Source organism: Talpa europaea (genome assembly GCF_964194135.1).
Source record: "Talpa europaea genome assembly, chromosome: 10".
NCBI lineage: Eukaryota > Metazoa > Chordata > Mammalia > Eulipotyphla > Talpidae > Talpa > Talpa europaea.
In genome coordinates this window covers 5,587,045-5,603,403 of record NC_140077.1, presented here as the reverse complement: position 1 = coordinate 5,603,403, position 16,359 = coordinate 5,587,045, and the positions used below count along the sequence as shown (strand labels likewise).

Sequence of the window (16,359 nt, the reverse complement as noted above, 5' to 3'; positions counted from 1 at the left end):
TGTTTTGTGAAAGATCTTGAGTAGCTCGAAGAGCATTAAGCTGCGTTGGGCATGTTTGGTTTCTGTCCCGAAGGAGAAAGTTAATTTTATTCATTTTCTCTTGTGCTTTCAGGGAGCTGGTTTATTTTGGTTTTGTTTTTGTTTTTTAAAAGATCATGTATTTTTTTTTTAAGATTTATTTTTATTTATTTATACAAGCACTGGGTACAGTCAGAAGCGCGGGAGGGTGAGAGAATTCACCCGAGCCAGAGCAGAGCAGGCAGAGGGACCGAAGTACACTGCTGAGGGGAGCAGCGCTGCGCGCCATGTGGGACCCTCCTCCGGTGGCCGGGGAGCAGCCGGGGATCGAACCGGTGCTGCAGAGGCCGCGGGCAGCTTCGCAACCCGGCGCTCAACCGCTGCGCCACCGGGGAGGCCCGAGCTGGTTTATTTTGGGTGGGAACTGAACTTTGTTCCCGGAAACCTTTCTGCCGGGTCTCTCAGACCCCCCATTTTTCCTTCAGGAGGCCCAGGATGAGTTCGATGGTATCTAGTGTTCTTTCCATTTTGAAATTTTATTCTAATTTTTAAAGGAATACATTATTTTGCTTTAAAAGTGGCAAGAATGGCTTTTTTAAAATCCTCTTCAGAATTTTGTTTTTATGCACTTTCTCCATAATACAAACGCTGAGGCTTGATGCCTCAGGATGGGTTTCCAGTTCTGTCCTGAGACATTTCTGAGTGATGAGACCCTCGAGGGCACTTCAGGCACCTGCTGGGCTGCGCTCTCTCTTCTGGGAGGTCACTGTGGAGGTGGTTCTGGCCGAATGTTCTTTAGTGGAGGCTCCTTTAGGACCCGAGCATGACGAGACGTGGGCTCCCCTGGACACGTGAGTGTGTCTGTAGGGTTGGACAAGGTCTGGCTGCTCCCCTCTCTGCCCAGCAGTAGCAATTCGGGGTCCACTTCAGAGTTAGCGAAAATACTCGAGGCCAGGCAGAGACAGCGAGGCCCAAGCAACAGAAGCCCGCTCCCGGACCAGCAAACCACTCAGTTCAGCTTGCATGTGTCCGACTAACTGGGCCTAACTCACTCATCTCCAGTCCTATCCATTAGCCCCCGCCCAGGGTTTCTGAGCCGTCTCCCTCCTCCTGGTCCCCTTCGTGATGTTGGAGGTGGACGAGCAGGCCCGGCCTTGTGGCCCAAAAGAGAAATCCGCCTCAAGTCCCACCGCCCCTACCCCCTCCACTCCCCCCACCCTAGTTACCAGGCGCTGCCCCGCTACCTGCCGCCTTTTACAGGATGAGTCCACGTCAGTCTTTTCCTGAATCGCCCGCTCTTTCTACTGCGCTGTGGTGTTCTGGGCACTGCTCGGTTTCTTCTCCGTTTCCCAAGGAAGAAGCAGCCACTTCCTGCGAGTTAACCCACCACTGCTTCCCGTCCAGCTGAACATGCCCAGCCCCTTGGCGGCCAGGGCGGCGCCGGCAGGGTGATGAATAGGACTGAGAGTGTGGCTGGTTTGCTGTTTCTCTGGCAGTAGAACTAGACACAACCCCTGCGCTGGCTGGGGCCTCCTAACCCTGCATCTCGAGTGTGTTGGAAATTGCTGAGCATCTTGTGCATTGGTGGGGGAGGGGACGGCAGACCCCTCCTCCTTCAAGAAGGGAGGGCTCCATCCTCAGGCTATAAAGCTGTTGAGTCAGTGGGACTGGGGTGGGGCTGGAGAATCGTGCCTTGTGCTGAGCATCCTCTCAGCTAAATGAAGATTGTTCCTCATCCAGTTTTCAGTCTTCCCTTTGACTTGACAGACCCACCTCTGGCTGGCTGGCATCCAGAAACTAGCTGTTGAAGGTGACCTTGGTTGACAACTGTGCTTGGCTTTAAACTTTGTGTGGCTCGTATCCTTTTAAACGGAGCTAAACAGATGGCCCCAAATTGAAGCGAGGACAGACTCACAAAAACAAGCAGCTCTGTGGTTATTAAAGACGAGGCAGATGCAGACAAGCATCCACCGTTGTGTTCGCCGTCCGGCTTTTGTTCTGAAGTAGAGCCTGCTGGCTGGCGACCAGGGTCCCTGCGCTGGGCCCAGAAGCCTGGCATCTGATAAGTGGCAGTGATAAGCAGGCCCCAGACGCGCTGGACTCGGTGCTGGGAGTCTGGGGGGCTCTGCCACCAGCCCCTCTGTCTGCCCGTGCGGTGCCAAGGGGCAGATTTCCACCATCGTGCCCAGCATCGCCCCACTCATCAGCCTCACCATCGCTTCATACTTCTGATGTTCTTTGTTTCAAAACCATACGGTGACCCATTCATGAGGGCGTGGATGTGACCCTCTCTTGCGAGATTCATGTTAACCTTCTTTTTTCTTTCTTTTAATGCAAAATCATTCCACAGAGAGAGGCTGCTCACCCGACGGATGTCTCCATCTCCAAAAGCGCCTTGTACTCCCGCATCGGGGCCTCCGAGGTGGAGAAGCCCACCAGCCTCCTGTTCCAGCAACCCAGCTTGGACTCTGCGCTCCAGATGGCCAGAGCCGAGGTGCGGCCCCGGGCTCAGGAGGGCCGGCTCTGGGGAAAGACCTGTTTTGAGATTTGCTTCTGCCCCCACCCACAAGCACACCTCCCCGGGTTCACAGACTGTCCCCCTCTGCAGGGACAGTGGCATCGCCCTCCCAGTCCTGCATAATGAGCCTTTATGGCTTTATTTGGTTTATAAGGAAAAGAAGATGCCTTTCAGTTGCTCCGGGGTAGAGGGGCTTTGTGAATGTCTGACGCCTGGCTTATTGCTGTCTTCTGCCAGAGGAAATTCTCAGCATACAGTCTTGGCTGGTGTTGGAAGTTTTCATTCTACATTTAGTCCATGTTTCCTGGTCCTGGACCGCAAATTGCTCAGATGTAATTTGGAGCTAACCTTTCTCTTCTTCCCCCCATACCAGATCATAACCAAGGAGAGAGAGGTCTCAGAGTGGAAAGATAAATACGAAGAAAGCCGGCGGGAAGTGATGGAAATGAGGTCAGTGACAAGCACCGGCTCCCCTGTGGCTGACGACAGCTGGGGCTGGGGGCGCGCTCCTCTGCGCGAGTCTTTTCTTAATTACTCACGGTCCCTATTTTCCTATGAGCATCTTTGGTATATTGCGGTTATGAAAGCATCACACACATGAATTGAACACTGCAATCAAATAAACACATATAGAACATGAAACCAGTCGTCGCCCCCAGCGAGGGTTCCACGCCCCTCAGGTCCTGCTCCGGGGTCTCCTTCCAAGAATTCCCCATATCTGAAGGCAGATGTGTGACTGTATCTAGATAGCTTCGTTTTTTCCCCAAACAAATGGGAACGTGCAAGTATACATTATCCTGCACTCTTTTTTAATGTAACAGCTTGTCTTGGACAGACTTTTATACATCTGGACCTCATTGTTTAGCTGGTGCTAATAGTCCTCACATATTCATTTCTCCAGTGCCAGTGGATAAATATTTAGGTTGTCTCCCAACTTCCCCGTGATGAATTTGTTTTCATTTGCTACATTTGTAATAGAGGAGGGCTGCCGTGCATTAAATGCCTACCACGTGCCACGCGCCGTGCCTCTGGCCAGAGACGCACGGCCTCCGTTCCCCCGATAGCTGGCAAGGAGGGCTCGCCGGCTGCTTGTAGTGGAGGCTCAGAGAGGCTGGGTGACTCGCTGAGTCAGGCCTCAGGCTTTGACTTAGAAGAACATAAATTTGAATCCATCTTTCTGATTTCAAACTCCAAGCTCTTCCCACTGTCCCCAGCATCCTGCCTCCTCCTCATCACATCTGATACTTCTTTTCTCCCTCAATTCATCATCTTAAGAACTAAGAAGCCGGACCTCTCCGGTGGTGCAGGCGGTTGAGTGCAGAGCTGTGAAGCTGTCCGCAGCCTCTGCAGTGCCGGTTCGATCCCTGCCGACCGCAGAGATACCCACATGGTGGGGCAGACCTCTCCTGTCTGCTGCTGCTCCCCTCAGCAGTGTATTTCAGTTGGTCTGCCTGTTCTGTTCCCCGCTCTGTCTCGGGTGAATCCTTTCACCCTCCCGCACATCTGGCCTGTACACCGGTTCTTGTAAAAAAATAAATAAATCTTTAAAAACATAACAAAAGAACTAAGAAGCCAACTCTAGAAGTTACCCTTGGGATGTGCTTTTTAAAATTTTCATGTTACTGGTGTTTTGAAAGCACCTTCAGCCCTCACCTTGACCTTGGCCAGCTGAGTCGGTCTCCTTGGCCAGCCCCTGGCCACACCTGGATCTGAGGGCTGCTCTTGCAGCCACAGTTCAGTTTGTTGCACTCCTACCTTCTTCAGCACGAGCTGCATTAACTCAGGGGACTTCCAGTAGCGAGAGGAGAGGTGGGCCAGACAGAACCAATCACTTAGCAAGAGGGAAGACCTGGCACCGTTGAAAATCCATGATAGACTTCACTTTTCAGGCTCGATGTTTGGGAGTAAGGGGACGGATGGATTTTTAAAGCACCACACATGGGTCGAAGCACCACACATGGGTTGTGCCACACAGGTACCAGTCTAGCCTCAGAATCAAGTGCATCCCGGCCTCCTGTTCTAAGTAACAGGCACACTATTTCTGCAATCCTGTCCCATTTTCTAGGTCAAGTGGTTTCTTCCTGAAAATTCTCCTGTTTGTTCTCTTTCTGCTGCTGTTTTTCTTACCACTTCTGGAGGTTAATTTTAGTGTGGTACTTCACATTCAAACTGAGGCCCTAGAGTTGCATTATTTTTAATCTTTTTCCCCTCTTTATCTTGGGGGTGGCGGTGGGAGGGTTGGGAGGAGACAGGGTGGCTTCGGGGAGCAGGACATCCTGGGGATGCCGGCCTCCAGGAGGTGCTGTTTGTCCTGGGTGGGGCTTCTTGAGGCACCAACTAATGAAGCTCACGGATCTCCATGGCTTGAGTGGCAGCCCGGCCTGCCCCTGGAGCCTGACTGCTTCCGGGCCGGTTCCCTGGCTCGGGTCCTACTTTACCTCTTCTGTAAAAGGCTGTAAAGCACAGTGCCTGAAGGCAGCCTGAGGGCAATGAACAAAGACTCCAGAGTTCAGTGCCTAAACTCCTATCCTAGCTCTGCTCCTTTGTGGCCTCAGGACCCTGGGAGGTTTCCCAAATGGCCCTGCGCTCCGATACCCCTGTGGATGAGGTGGAAATGCAGTAGAGCTGATCTAGCTCCGGGCGCCTGTCTCCCTGCATCCTGACAGCACACGTCTGTCCCTGCTCTAGACCCAGAGGGGCGATGGGTTTAGAGGTGTGGCCTCCCTGTTTCTCATTTGGGGTCATTTTCAGAGATAACCCTAGAGGATCTGTCCTGGGGTGAGGCCCTGGCCTGGGGATCATGGTCGAGAAGCTGCAGACACCCAGCAGCTGCCAGGCTGCTTGACTTTGCAGAACGTGTTTTTGCAGAATCCCCTTTCACCTCAGTTAACACCCCCCGCAGCCCTGAAGGTCAGAGTCTGGGGTAGTGCTCACTACACCTGGGAGGAAGCCGAACGAACCCCCAGTGCCCATCACCAGCTCGCCCAGCTGCACAGCTAGGGAGACAGGGCCAGCTGTCGTTGGGCCCTGGATTTGTTGTTTGGCACCTCTTGGTTCTCTCGTGGAGAACAATTATTAGATAATACAGATGCACCCCCAGGAAGGTCCTTCCAGAAAACTGACTTTGGAGGGGGACCTCTTCCCTCCTTGGTCCTTGCCCCTGGGGGCAGCGGTGAGGCCACCTTACAAGCAAGGGTTCTGCATGGGTTTGTGCAGCTGCTGTTCCTTGAGGCTACCCGTGAAGTGCCACTTCTCCCCCCACCGAAAAAATAAAAACCTGCAGGTAGTAAGAAGGAGCCATAGGCCTTGTACTGTGATGCCATATGTATGAGATGTTTGGGAAGAAGATTCAGATAAAATGTTAAGTTCTATAGAGGGGAATCCGGGAAGGCTTCCTGGAAGAGATGGCATTTGAATTGGACCTTGAAGAAACAGACTGTGAGAAGTAGAGATGGGGAGGGGAGTAAATAACATGGGCAGGGGTGTGGGGTGAGAAAGCCCAGAGCAAACAAGAAGTCATTTATTCGCATTGAACCACTGTGTTCTCGAGGTGATGCTGAAGAAGGGAGATCAGGCCAGGTTGTCAAGGGTGTCGACTGCCAAGCTGAGGGCTTGGCTTATGATCTTTTCTCAGTGAGCAGTGGGGAAGCATTGAAGGTTTTACGCAGGTGAGTGGTGTGTTCAGAATCACCCACTAGGAAAATGAACCTGCTTGGTGTGCAAAGAGAGTCCTGAGGTTGGAGATGGTAGAAGTCACCAATCCAGACAAGCGAGATGTGTCCTCTGCTGCCTGGTCAGGAACCCCTTGTGAGACTGTAAACCTTTCCCTGTCATGGTTCCAATGTATTTTTACTTCTCTTGCAGGAAGATAGTGGCTGAGTACGAGAAGACCATCGCTCAAATGATAGGTGGGTGTCCTGACTTTCGGGGGCCTCAGGCCCACTCTAGGGCTTCTAAACTGGGGGGTGGGCTTTGAAGAAGGGGGCTCAGAGCACAAGGTCCTTCAGGGAGGGATCCAAGCAGCTCAGATGGTGGCTTCACCCAAGGCAGTGAGCCTGGGGACCTCCCGGAACCCCCCATTAGAATGTCCCTTGGCGTTATTCCTGCCTGTTGGAGGCCACGGCCGCCAAATGACCAGCCAGGACTGTCCACCTCAAGGGGAGGAGACTTGGTTGGCTCCTTGGATGCTTGGGAGCTTTTTTGCTCATAGGAGAGACTGGGAACCAAATTCCTAAATTCCAATTTCACTTAGACCAAAGTGACAGAATGTTCCACTCGGCCTGTACAGGGTCCACGTGAGGCTAGCAGAGCGCGTGGCAGCCCCCCGCCTGCCCACTCCCTCTTGTGACCAACAGCTGCTGTTGACCAGCCACAGCCCGCTCCTCTGACCATGGTCCCTGCCTCAGAATCCCTCTCATTGCAGCAGCCCTGACAGCCAGTACTGACAGCTTGCAATAGAGGCCTCAGAGGCCTCAGAGTGCAACTGAGACATACTGGGCTTTGTTCTTTGTCTTTTAATAATGAGAAAAGGTCTTGTAGTTCAAATCCAGGCTTTTTACACTAGTGATCATTTTTCAGAAACGACATTAGGACACTAGGGCGACACGTTTGTGTTTGCTTCTCTATTTGCTAGGCCCACGATGCCAGGTTTTCAAATTATTTTGTTTTTAAGGACCCAGAGAAAAGCCCCAGCTCCATGCAAACTGCATGTGGGTGTCCAAGCCTCACCTCGTGCTCATCTCAGGAAAGATGAGAACAACCTGGGGGACAGTGAGGAGGCAAGAGTCAAGGCCTCCGCCCAGAGAGCTCAGGCTTTTTGTTACCATGAAGGCCGTGTCCCCAGAGCTCAGAGAGAAACCTCCGGGTGTGCCTAGGAATGGGCCACTTGGCGTGTGCTTCTATGCAATGAAACCTCTTTATTAAATTGGTGTCAGGCTTTATGAAAACATATGAATGAGGTTAAAAAAAGGAGTGTAAACCAAAAAGGAAATCCTCTTGGAACTGGACCAGCTGGTAAAAGTTGTGGGAGGAAGGATTTATGTCTCCAGCGTGCGGGGTCTGGCGAGCTGAGCACGCCCTTCGCCTCCTGGAGCCTCGGGAGATGAAAACACCCCCCGGCCTCCCCGGCTCCTCTGGAAGCTTCCTTCTGCATCTCAGTCATGTATTTGTCCTTTTGCCCTTGACAGTGACATTTAGGCAGGTGTTGAAATGGAGGTACAAGGCCCATGCCCCTAGGGAAGGCTGCCAGAGCCATCTTTTAATGCTCGGCTGGTGTTTCCCCATGAGCAGACACCCCCTCTTGAAAACTAGAAGAGTGAGAGTCTCTAGTTGGCTCCAGGGCCTGTCCTCGCGACTCAGCAAGGTCGTTTCGCTGAGGCGTCCTCACAGTTTGTCCAGGTGACACTTTTTGGAACAGCACATTGAATTCCAGAGGAGCCTATGGAAACCTGCTTCCAGGGATCATGGCCACACAGCCCCCAACTGCTCCCCCAAGCCTCCCCCCGTACCTTCCTTTCCCACACCTACCTGCCCACCTCTCACCTGTCCCCCCCACATGCTTACTCCTCCCCACCCGACATGCCTGCCCCTCTCCCTCAGGGACCTGGTACATGTTTGACCTGAGGGTGCCCTCTCCAAGTTCTGTGAACCCCTCTTGAATGTTCGAGCTTCCCGGTGGCTCTGACACCCCTCCTGGCTGGAAGCAGTGTCCTCGCTCAGTGGCCTCTCCCGGGTCCACTCCCCGCCCTTACAAGCGACGTAGTGTCCTTTTCATCACCCACTTGCCGAGCTGTTCTCATCAGCCAGGCGCCCATCGTGGCTGCCGACCGACGTCAGTACTGCCGGTCATGGCGAGGCCCACATGGCCCCCAGGTCCTGGTGCCCTGGCCAGCCACCACATGGCTGAGGCCTGGCCGGGTCTGGACACGGCGATGGGCAGATGCGCCTTCCCTGGACGGGTGAGGGGCTCTCGCTGTGCGGAGTCACACCCCAGCATCCCACCTGCACCCCATGGCCTCGCTTTCACTGCCCCAGCCGGTGTCGTGGAAAGGCGGGCTCAGCCCCAGGCTGCTTGGCAGTCAGGACCAGAGAGAATGTGCTCGCCTTTTGAAGCTCAGACCAGTTTTTACCCACCCTGCTGCCCCTCCTAGCTCTGTGGCCTCCCTTAAACCTTCACAAACGCTCCATGCCAGCCTGGCCGCCTCCACCCTCCTCATTACATGTTACTAATAGAACCTGTTTCGTTAGGTTCAAATGTTGAGTATCTAGAATTCGGAGCAAAAGGACCTCTTTGCTTCTGCATTCTAGGTTGTTGCGATTGTTTTTTTCTGCTTTCCTAACAACTGCCCTGATTATCTGTTTTGCTTCCATTTTCTATTGCTTCTTCCCCTTTGCTTGCAAAACACACAGGCAAGCCTGGTAAGTAAATGCTTTTCCCCTGATTTGACCCCCTGCACCCCTTGTTTGTTTGTTTTTTGATTTTTGTTACTTTTGCTTTCTGTATTTGCTGCATCCCCCCCCGGGCTGGATGGTGTTTTGCCTGGTAAGGCCCAGCCAGCTCAGGGCCATTGTTTTGTTGGTTTGCTGCTCATTTCCTGACTTGAAGACACAAACTGCCTTTGTAATTTACAATAAGAATTCCGGAGTGTTCTCGCCTCCTGGGTCTTCCGGGAAGTAGTGTTTTTAGAAGGGTTGGCTGGGGAGGGAAGGAGACACGAGGCAGGCCGGTCTCCAGTGAGAAGTCAGGTGGACTCTGCTTCTTTCCCGAGCTGGCGACACATGGCCACGGCCTGACAGAGGCCCGGGACGTGCCCCGTACCGCGCACCGAGAGCCAAGGGAGCAGCAAAAACGCAGGCTGAAAACCTGCATGTCCTTACTGGGTTACCAGGGACATGTTGAGCCACCCACTCGCTGTTTTGGGGTCTGAAGCAGCTGGGGGACTGACCACTGGCAGTTCTCGCTCGCTGTGCTAGTGGCCACCCTCTGTGACATCAATTTGGGGGGGAGACTGAGGCACACAGGTTAAAACCCTGGCCCAAGGTCACAGTCAGGAAGTGTCAGAGCCAGGGTTTGAACCTGGGCAGGCAGACTCTGGCACCTGGTTTCTCACGCCCAGTAGCAGTGGCTCTGAGAGGCGGGGTTAGAGGGACAGCGGGCATCGTGCAGGCCTTCTTCTCCCAGCGTGGCCCTTGGGCCGGTGGCACATCTGGGGGGAGCTTGGCACAGATGAGGGGGTTCACATTCTGAAGCAGAATCTACTGGGTAGGGCGCAGGTAGTGTTTGAGAAAGCTGCCCACTGTGTCTGATGCACACTCACACGTGAGGACCCTTTCTTTTGGAGCTGAGAACGTGGGGCTCTGAGAGTCAGCTTCTGAGCGAGTGCATCAGGGCTGGAGCTGAAGCCGCAGTAGGCCCTGGCCTGTGCTCACCGCGCACCAGGATCTGTCTCACTGCAGGTTTCACAGGGGTGACCGTTTCTCGGGAACCTGAGGGAAAGAACCCAAAGCAGGTGCCCGGGGAAGGTGCCTCTGAGTGAGTGAGGGGAGCCCTGGGGAGCTCTGGAGTGTTCCCCACAAACAGCACAGCAGTGCTGAGCCTGGCAGGTGGAGCAGAGAGGGTACAGCTCGTGGGGGGGATGGCTCTTGCATGTTCTTCCCAGCGCAGTGGAGTCTTCTGAGCAGGAGAGAGAGACCTGGCATTACTTCTGGTCAGTCTGGCTGCCGGGGACAGGCCCAGCATGAAAGACCCCTGTCCAAATGCCCAGAAGCTGCTCTTACCGGTGCTGGTGCCACTTCCTGCTGGCCCCATCCTGCAGCTGACACCTGGGCAGTGTGGGCAGCAGGCATCCCCCGCAGGGCACCTGGGGCTAAGGAAGGACAGTCTGTGGAGCTCCTTCCCCCAGGGACTCTGAGCAGGGGTTTCCCCCCACACACATACACTCCTCTGTCACCAAAGCTCCAGAAAGATCAGGTGGGGTGCCTCCCCACCCACCGAGGCCACTCACAGTTCAGCACAGGGAGGACAGGGCACTGGCTGGGGGGGCTATGATGCAGGAAACGCCTTCCCAGCAATGTGAGGTGGTCTCCCAGCCCCTGGGGAGGGAGTTGGCTTGTGGCAGCCGAGGTGGGGGAGGTGGAGGACAGAATAGCCACTGTGGGCGGGGCTGGAATTTCACCCTTTTAGTACAAGACTGAAAAACTCACTTGCACAGAAATAGCTGCATTTTCCTTGGAGCCAAGATCCCTGCTATGGCCAAGGAGCTGTCAGTCTCTTGTGCGGTAGAATCAGGGACGACAGTTACGTGGGCTTTGGGCTTAAAGATGAAGAAACCTTTTTCTTTTCCAAAGATCATCTCTTTGTCTTGAGACCTTGAACTACCCCCGCTCCCAGCCCAGTCCACCCACTTTCTAAGCTCGCTCAGCACTAAGGTCAGCAGTGAAGATTCCTACTGTCAAAGCAAATAGAATCTCTGGGGTCTCCAGGGTCAACTGCAAGGGGCTGCATGGAGCAGGTGGAAGCACAGGGGCTAATTTCCATCCATCTAATACTGCGGGGCCCGGGTGTGGGGTGCTGGCTGTGGGTTTTGCTGCTTCAGAGGCAGAGTCAGGGTGGGGGTAGGGGCTGGGGAGTCTGAAATGTCTCACCTGTGTCAGCGGTGTGGTGTGCGAGGCCTCCCTGGCCCCTGAAACCAGCTTGTGACTCCACGGGCTGCATGGTTTTGTTGTGTCTCCTGCCAGAGGACGAACAGAGGGAGAAGTCCGTCTCCCACCAGACAGTCCAGCAGCTGGTCCTGGAGAAGGAGCAAGCCCTGGCCGACCTGAACTCCGTGGAGAAGTCCCTGGCTGACCTCTTCAGGAGATACGAGAAGATGAAGGAGGTTTTGGAAGGCTTCCGCAAGGTGGGGCTCAGCAGGCTGCTGGAGCTGTGGGTGGAGAGGCTGGAGCAGGCTGGGCGGGGCTGGGACCTTCCAGAAGCCTGTCTTTGCTGGCTGAGAAGTTGGCCTCGAGTGGTAGAGATGTGACTACATCAGAGTTCTTGGGGTTCCCAACGCTCAGCGTGTCTTCTGTGGTTTCGGCCCCGTCCTCTGTGGTGTCAGAATGAAGAGGTGTTGAAGAAGTGTGCGCAGGAGTACCTGTCCCGGGTGAAGAAGGAAGAGCAAAGGTACCAGGCTCTGAAGGTGCACGCAGAGGAGAAGCTAGACAGGTAACCCTGGCCCCTGGCCCCTGCAAGGGCGTCTGGGAGCTCCCGGGGCCCCCAGGCTGGCTCCGGACGGACGGATAATGTCCTGCGTTTCTTCTGTGCAATAAGCATGTGCTCCCAATTAGCTTTCATTTTGATAAGTGAGGGATGCATGTTGCCCCTCAATGCACCGTGAGGATGTGGGTTCTCATGGGCCCCTGTATTCAGGCCCCTGTTGGTGGGAGCTGGACCCAGAGGGCTCCCCCTGGCCAGAGGTGGGAGGAGGAAAGTGTCTCTAGGAAATGTTGACCATTTCTGGCCTCTCCTTACCCCCACCCCATTTAACCAGGGCCAACGCCGAGATAGCCCAGGTCCGGGGCAAGGCCCAGCAGGAGCAGGCCGCCTACCAGGCCAGCCTGCGGAAGGAGCAGCTGCGGGTAGACGCGCTGGAGAGGACGCTGGAGCAGAAGGTAATGGGGTGGGGGGGTCTGGGCTTCCCAGCAGCCCCCAAAGACAGGAGCTCCCCCGTCGGAAGACACGGTTTAGAGCCAGCCCCGAGACTGGCCTCCTGCCTGGGATACTCACTGCTGTTTTTCATTCCTTGCCCACATTCAAGAATCCAGTAAGCCTCTGCTGTGTGTCAGACACATAGCACTTAGCCCGGCCTGCAGCCTGCCTGCTGGTGAGTGGGTGGGGTCCCCCCCGAGGGGGCCCTAGCAAAGACAGCCGACTGCTGGGAGATTGTACCTTGTCAGGGACAGAAGGGCTGGAGATCTTGCTGAGGCCCCTCAGTTTGTCCCCAGGTCTCCTGGTTTCCCATCTAGTGCTCAGTCTCTAACCGCCTCTCCCTGCGGGTCTAACGAGAACCCCTTCTGCCCAGGGGGGTTGTCTGAAGAGTGTAGGGCGGCAGGGCCAGGCCCCCAGCTGTTTCCAGACATTGTTCCAGTTCATCTACTAGATCTAGGAGTCCCCTGAGCGCTCGTCAGAGATGGAGGCCTGGGCTGGCAGCCGTGCTGCACCCCGGGGCCCTGATGGGCACTGTGGGGGGAGGGGTGGCCAGGAGGCCAGGGTGTCTCCTGTGTGGTCTCTGCTACCCCAGCAGCGCCCAGTGGGCCTCGGCTGGCCTGCTTCCAGCCAGGTTCCAGCGTGGCGTGGCTGTGCTGACACAGGATTGGCGTGTCACCTCCCCCAATGGTGTCTTGAGCCCTGGGACCTGGGGGCTCCGGTACTGCACCCCCGCCACCATCCCTGATGACCCCAGGCAAGCCTCACACTTCCCCCCATTTCTGGGTTTGTAGTGTTGGAGAATTAATCCTGAAAACCTTGAAGACTCCCCCAGCCCGGAAAATGATCTGGCTGATCGTGGAAGGACCTTCCTGAGGCCCCTGGGGAGTAGCCACTGTGCCTGCTTGGGCTGCGCCCCACGCTCCACCCCCGTTGTCCGGGGTCCATGCAGAGACACACTCCTGCTCTATTCCTCTCGGGCTGAAAAAGACACAGGGCTGCTGAAAAAGACAGGCTCGCACCAGAAAGCTTCACCTCTCTGGGCTTGAGTGGAAAGTGGGGTGGTAATGGGGCCACCACTGAGGGGCTCCTGCGAGGCGAGAGACCCCACAGCGCCTGGGGTGTGTTTAGAATGGAGAGCGGCACACAGGAAGATGGGAAAAATCAACCCCTGCAGTGACAGTCACGGTAATAGCGGTAATTTCAGGATTAGCCGTGTACCTCGAGAGCTGCATCTCCCAGGGGGCATTTCAGCGTCTCAGGACGGAGCCTCTGAGAGCCATAGTGTCTGGAAGGTCATGTTTCAGGCAAGCTGGTCAGGGCTAGGGCAGGACAGAGGTGAGGCATGAATTTCACATCCCCTAAGAAACCCCAGTTCTTGCCAAGCACCAGCCAGAAACGGGGACACATGGCTCCAGGCCAGAGCAGATCTCTGGGGGCTCTGTACAGCCTCAGGGGACAGACTTGTGGTTGAGGCTCATCACCCCGGGGACCTCCAGGTAGCTAGAGGTCAAAATGCTGCTAGAATGTTCCTGGATTACCAGAAAGTTGGTGCCCCCTGGGAGAGGGCCACAGAGATTGACTGCTGAGCCAGATGGAACTTTCTCCTGAGAACAAAGCCCCACCCGTCCAGATGGACGTCACCCTTTAGGGTCCCCCTTAGAGAGTGGGTTACCAGTGCAAGACAACGGGGCTGTGGAGGGAGCTCGTGCTTATGAACGCTCTGCCATGTGCTGGTCGCTGTGCTGGTCGACTTTACATTTTAGCCCTCATTTAGTCCTCAGGGACAAATGTTATCATCCACATTTTAAAGATCACAAAATCAAAGCTCAGAGAGACTGTAACTTGCCCAAGGTCACACAGCAAGGCGGGGTATAGATTTAGATTGCGCATCTCTAAGTCATTTCTCTCGCTGCTTTAGAGCATTTCAGAGGTACCAAGTGTTCTGGGGGACCCCAGACCCCTAAAAAATCTAATGACTTTTCTGATTGGCTTAATTTCAAACCACCAGGAGATTTCAGCAGCCTTTCTTTATCTTCTTGCAGAATAAAGAGATAGAAGAACTCACCAAGATCTGTGACGAACTGATTGCCAAAATGGGGAAAAGCTAACTTTGAACCAAATGTCTGGACTTGACTGTTGCGTGCAATATGACCGTCGGCACACTGCTGTCCGCCCGTTGTGCGGACGGGTTCTCTTTTCACTTTTTCGTATGCACTACTGTATTTCCTTTCTAAATAAAGTTGATTTGATTGTATGCAGTTCTAAGGAGACTATCAGAATTTCTTGCTATTGGTTTGCATTTTCCTAGTATAATTCATAGCAAGTTGACCTCAGCGTTCCTGTATCAGGGAGATGGTCTGATTCTCTAATAAAAGACACATCGCTGACCTTGGCCTTGCCCTTTGTACCTGAGTTCCCAGGGTGAGCAGCTTTTGGATTTCATATGAACTTGTACAGCTTGCACAGGGACTCTTGCCTTAAAGAGCGTAAACTTGATCTGCATTTGCTGATTTGTTTTAAAAAAAAATGCATGTTTCAAATAAAATTCTCTATTGTAAATAAATTTTTTTCTTTGGATCTTGGCAGTAAGTGTGGCTCGGATTTTCTTTTTTTTTTTTTGTGGGACCCTCGCCGGCGGCCGGGGAACGAAGCGGCGGTGCAGAAGCTGCGGGCAGCCTCGCAGCCCAGCGCTCAACCGCTGCGCCACGAGAGGAGGCCCGGCTCGGATTTATTTTCTTGGAAGGTTTGAGTCTTTCCTTGCCTCTGTTAAGCAATAGCAAATTTAGCCTTTTACTCTTCTCTGGAATCTTCTTTATCCGGAGGGTTAAAAATAACCTTTCCTTCATTGTCGTGCCTGAGTTTGTAAGCTGAAGCTAATGAGAAATATTGACTTGCTACTTAAATAATTAAGTGAGTCTATCGGATTACTTAGATTTTGTTTGTACAAAGTCTCTTTGACATTAGGGGGCAAAAGCTATTTCCTATGATTGACTCAAGGAAGTAGCAGGCTGTCCACAGCCTTCCTGTCTGCTCCCCTGGTGTGTGGAGATCCACCCTGAAAGATTATCCTCTCCCCCCTAAAGGATTAGCAAAGGGTGAGCAATAACCATGGGAGAAGGCAGTTAAGCCATGTGGGAGGTGAGAGCAGAGCATGTGTCTGATGTCAGACTCCTTATTGGAAGGTGGGAGTGTGGGTAGGGAGTGAGGGATGGGAGGTGTCTTGGTTTCCTAAGACTGCCATAGCAAATCACCCCAAACTTAGCAGTTTGAAACCATACAAAAAAATTCTCTGGCAGTTTTGGAGGCCAGGAGTCAGCAGGATGTCCCCACTCAGCCCACCTCAGAGACTTCCTAGAAGCCTGTCTGAGGGAGTCTGTCCAGGCCTCTCCCGCTCCTGATGGCCAGCATTCGATGGCTTCTGGCCACATCATTCCAATTTCTGCCTCACTCTTCACCTGGCCTCTGCGTATCAAGTATTCCTTCTTTCTAAAGACACCAGGCATTGGATTTAGGGTCCACCCCAGATAAACGCTTTTCAGGTGGAGCAGGTGAGGGCTGGGGCAAGAGTAAGAACTGAATTTCTCATCTCCTAAGGAAGCCCGGTTCTTCCCAAGCACTGACACGAAGCCCCCCCCCCCCCCCAGCCAGAAACACAGGACACGTGACTCCAGGTCAGAGCAGATCTTGGGGGACTCTATACAGCCTCGGGGGCAGGCGTCACCCCAAATCCAATGATCTCAAGACTGAATTACATCTACAGAGACCCTCTTGCCAAATAAGGTCACCTTTGCAGGTAGTGGGAGTTAGGATGTGGGCACATCTTTCTAGGGGGACGTGTATGCTTCTGTAGGGTGTGTGGGGTGGGGTGTAAACTTGGGAAGCAGACCTGAGCCCCTGAAGGTGCTTGGCTGGAATGACCCTCTTCCTGCTCAGGTTCGAAGGTTACAGGCTGCTGCCCTCACATCCTCCCAGGTAGCTTCAGGTGTGGAGACAAGATGGTGGTACAGTGGAGGTAACTTCCAAGGTAAAGCTTGCCTGTGACGGGCAGCTCAGGGAGAGAAGGGTGCATGCCTGCACCCAGCTCCCTCCTGCAGAACTGCTTCTCGGGAGAGAGCCCCAGCCTGTAGTCAGACCACCC

The 16,359-nt window shown here is 54.0% G+C and overlaps 1 protein-coding gene across 5 annotated transcripts in view; it reads left to right on the top strand.

Annotated features, from left to right (window-relative positions):
• Nucleotides 1-14,329, top strand: part of TACC2 (transforming acidic coiled-coil containing protein 2) — a gene marked incomplete at its 3' end in the record, with an annotated part of 61,583 nt that extends 47,254 nt beyond the window's left edge. For all 5 annotated transcript variants that reach the window (XM_084245242.1, XM_084245241.1, XM_084245239.1 and 2 more), the window contains 7 exons: nt 2,369-2,512; nt 2,910-2,986; nt 6,401-6,444; nt 11,273-11,433; nt 11,632-11,738; nt 12,064-12,184; nt 14,264-14,329. In XM_084245242.1, coding sequence (XP_084101368.1) covers nt 2,369-2,512; nt 2,910-2,986; nt 6,401-6,444; nt 11,273-11,433; nt 11,632-11,738; nt 12,064-12,184; nt 14,264-14,329 — 720 coding nt within the window. The remainder of the gene's footprint in view (nt 1-2,368; nt 2,513-2,909; nt 2,987-6,400; nt 6,445-11,272; nt 11,434-11,631; nt 11,739-12,063; nt 12,185-14,263) is intronic.
• Nucleotides 14,330-16,359: the final 2,030 nt, after the last annotated feature.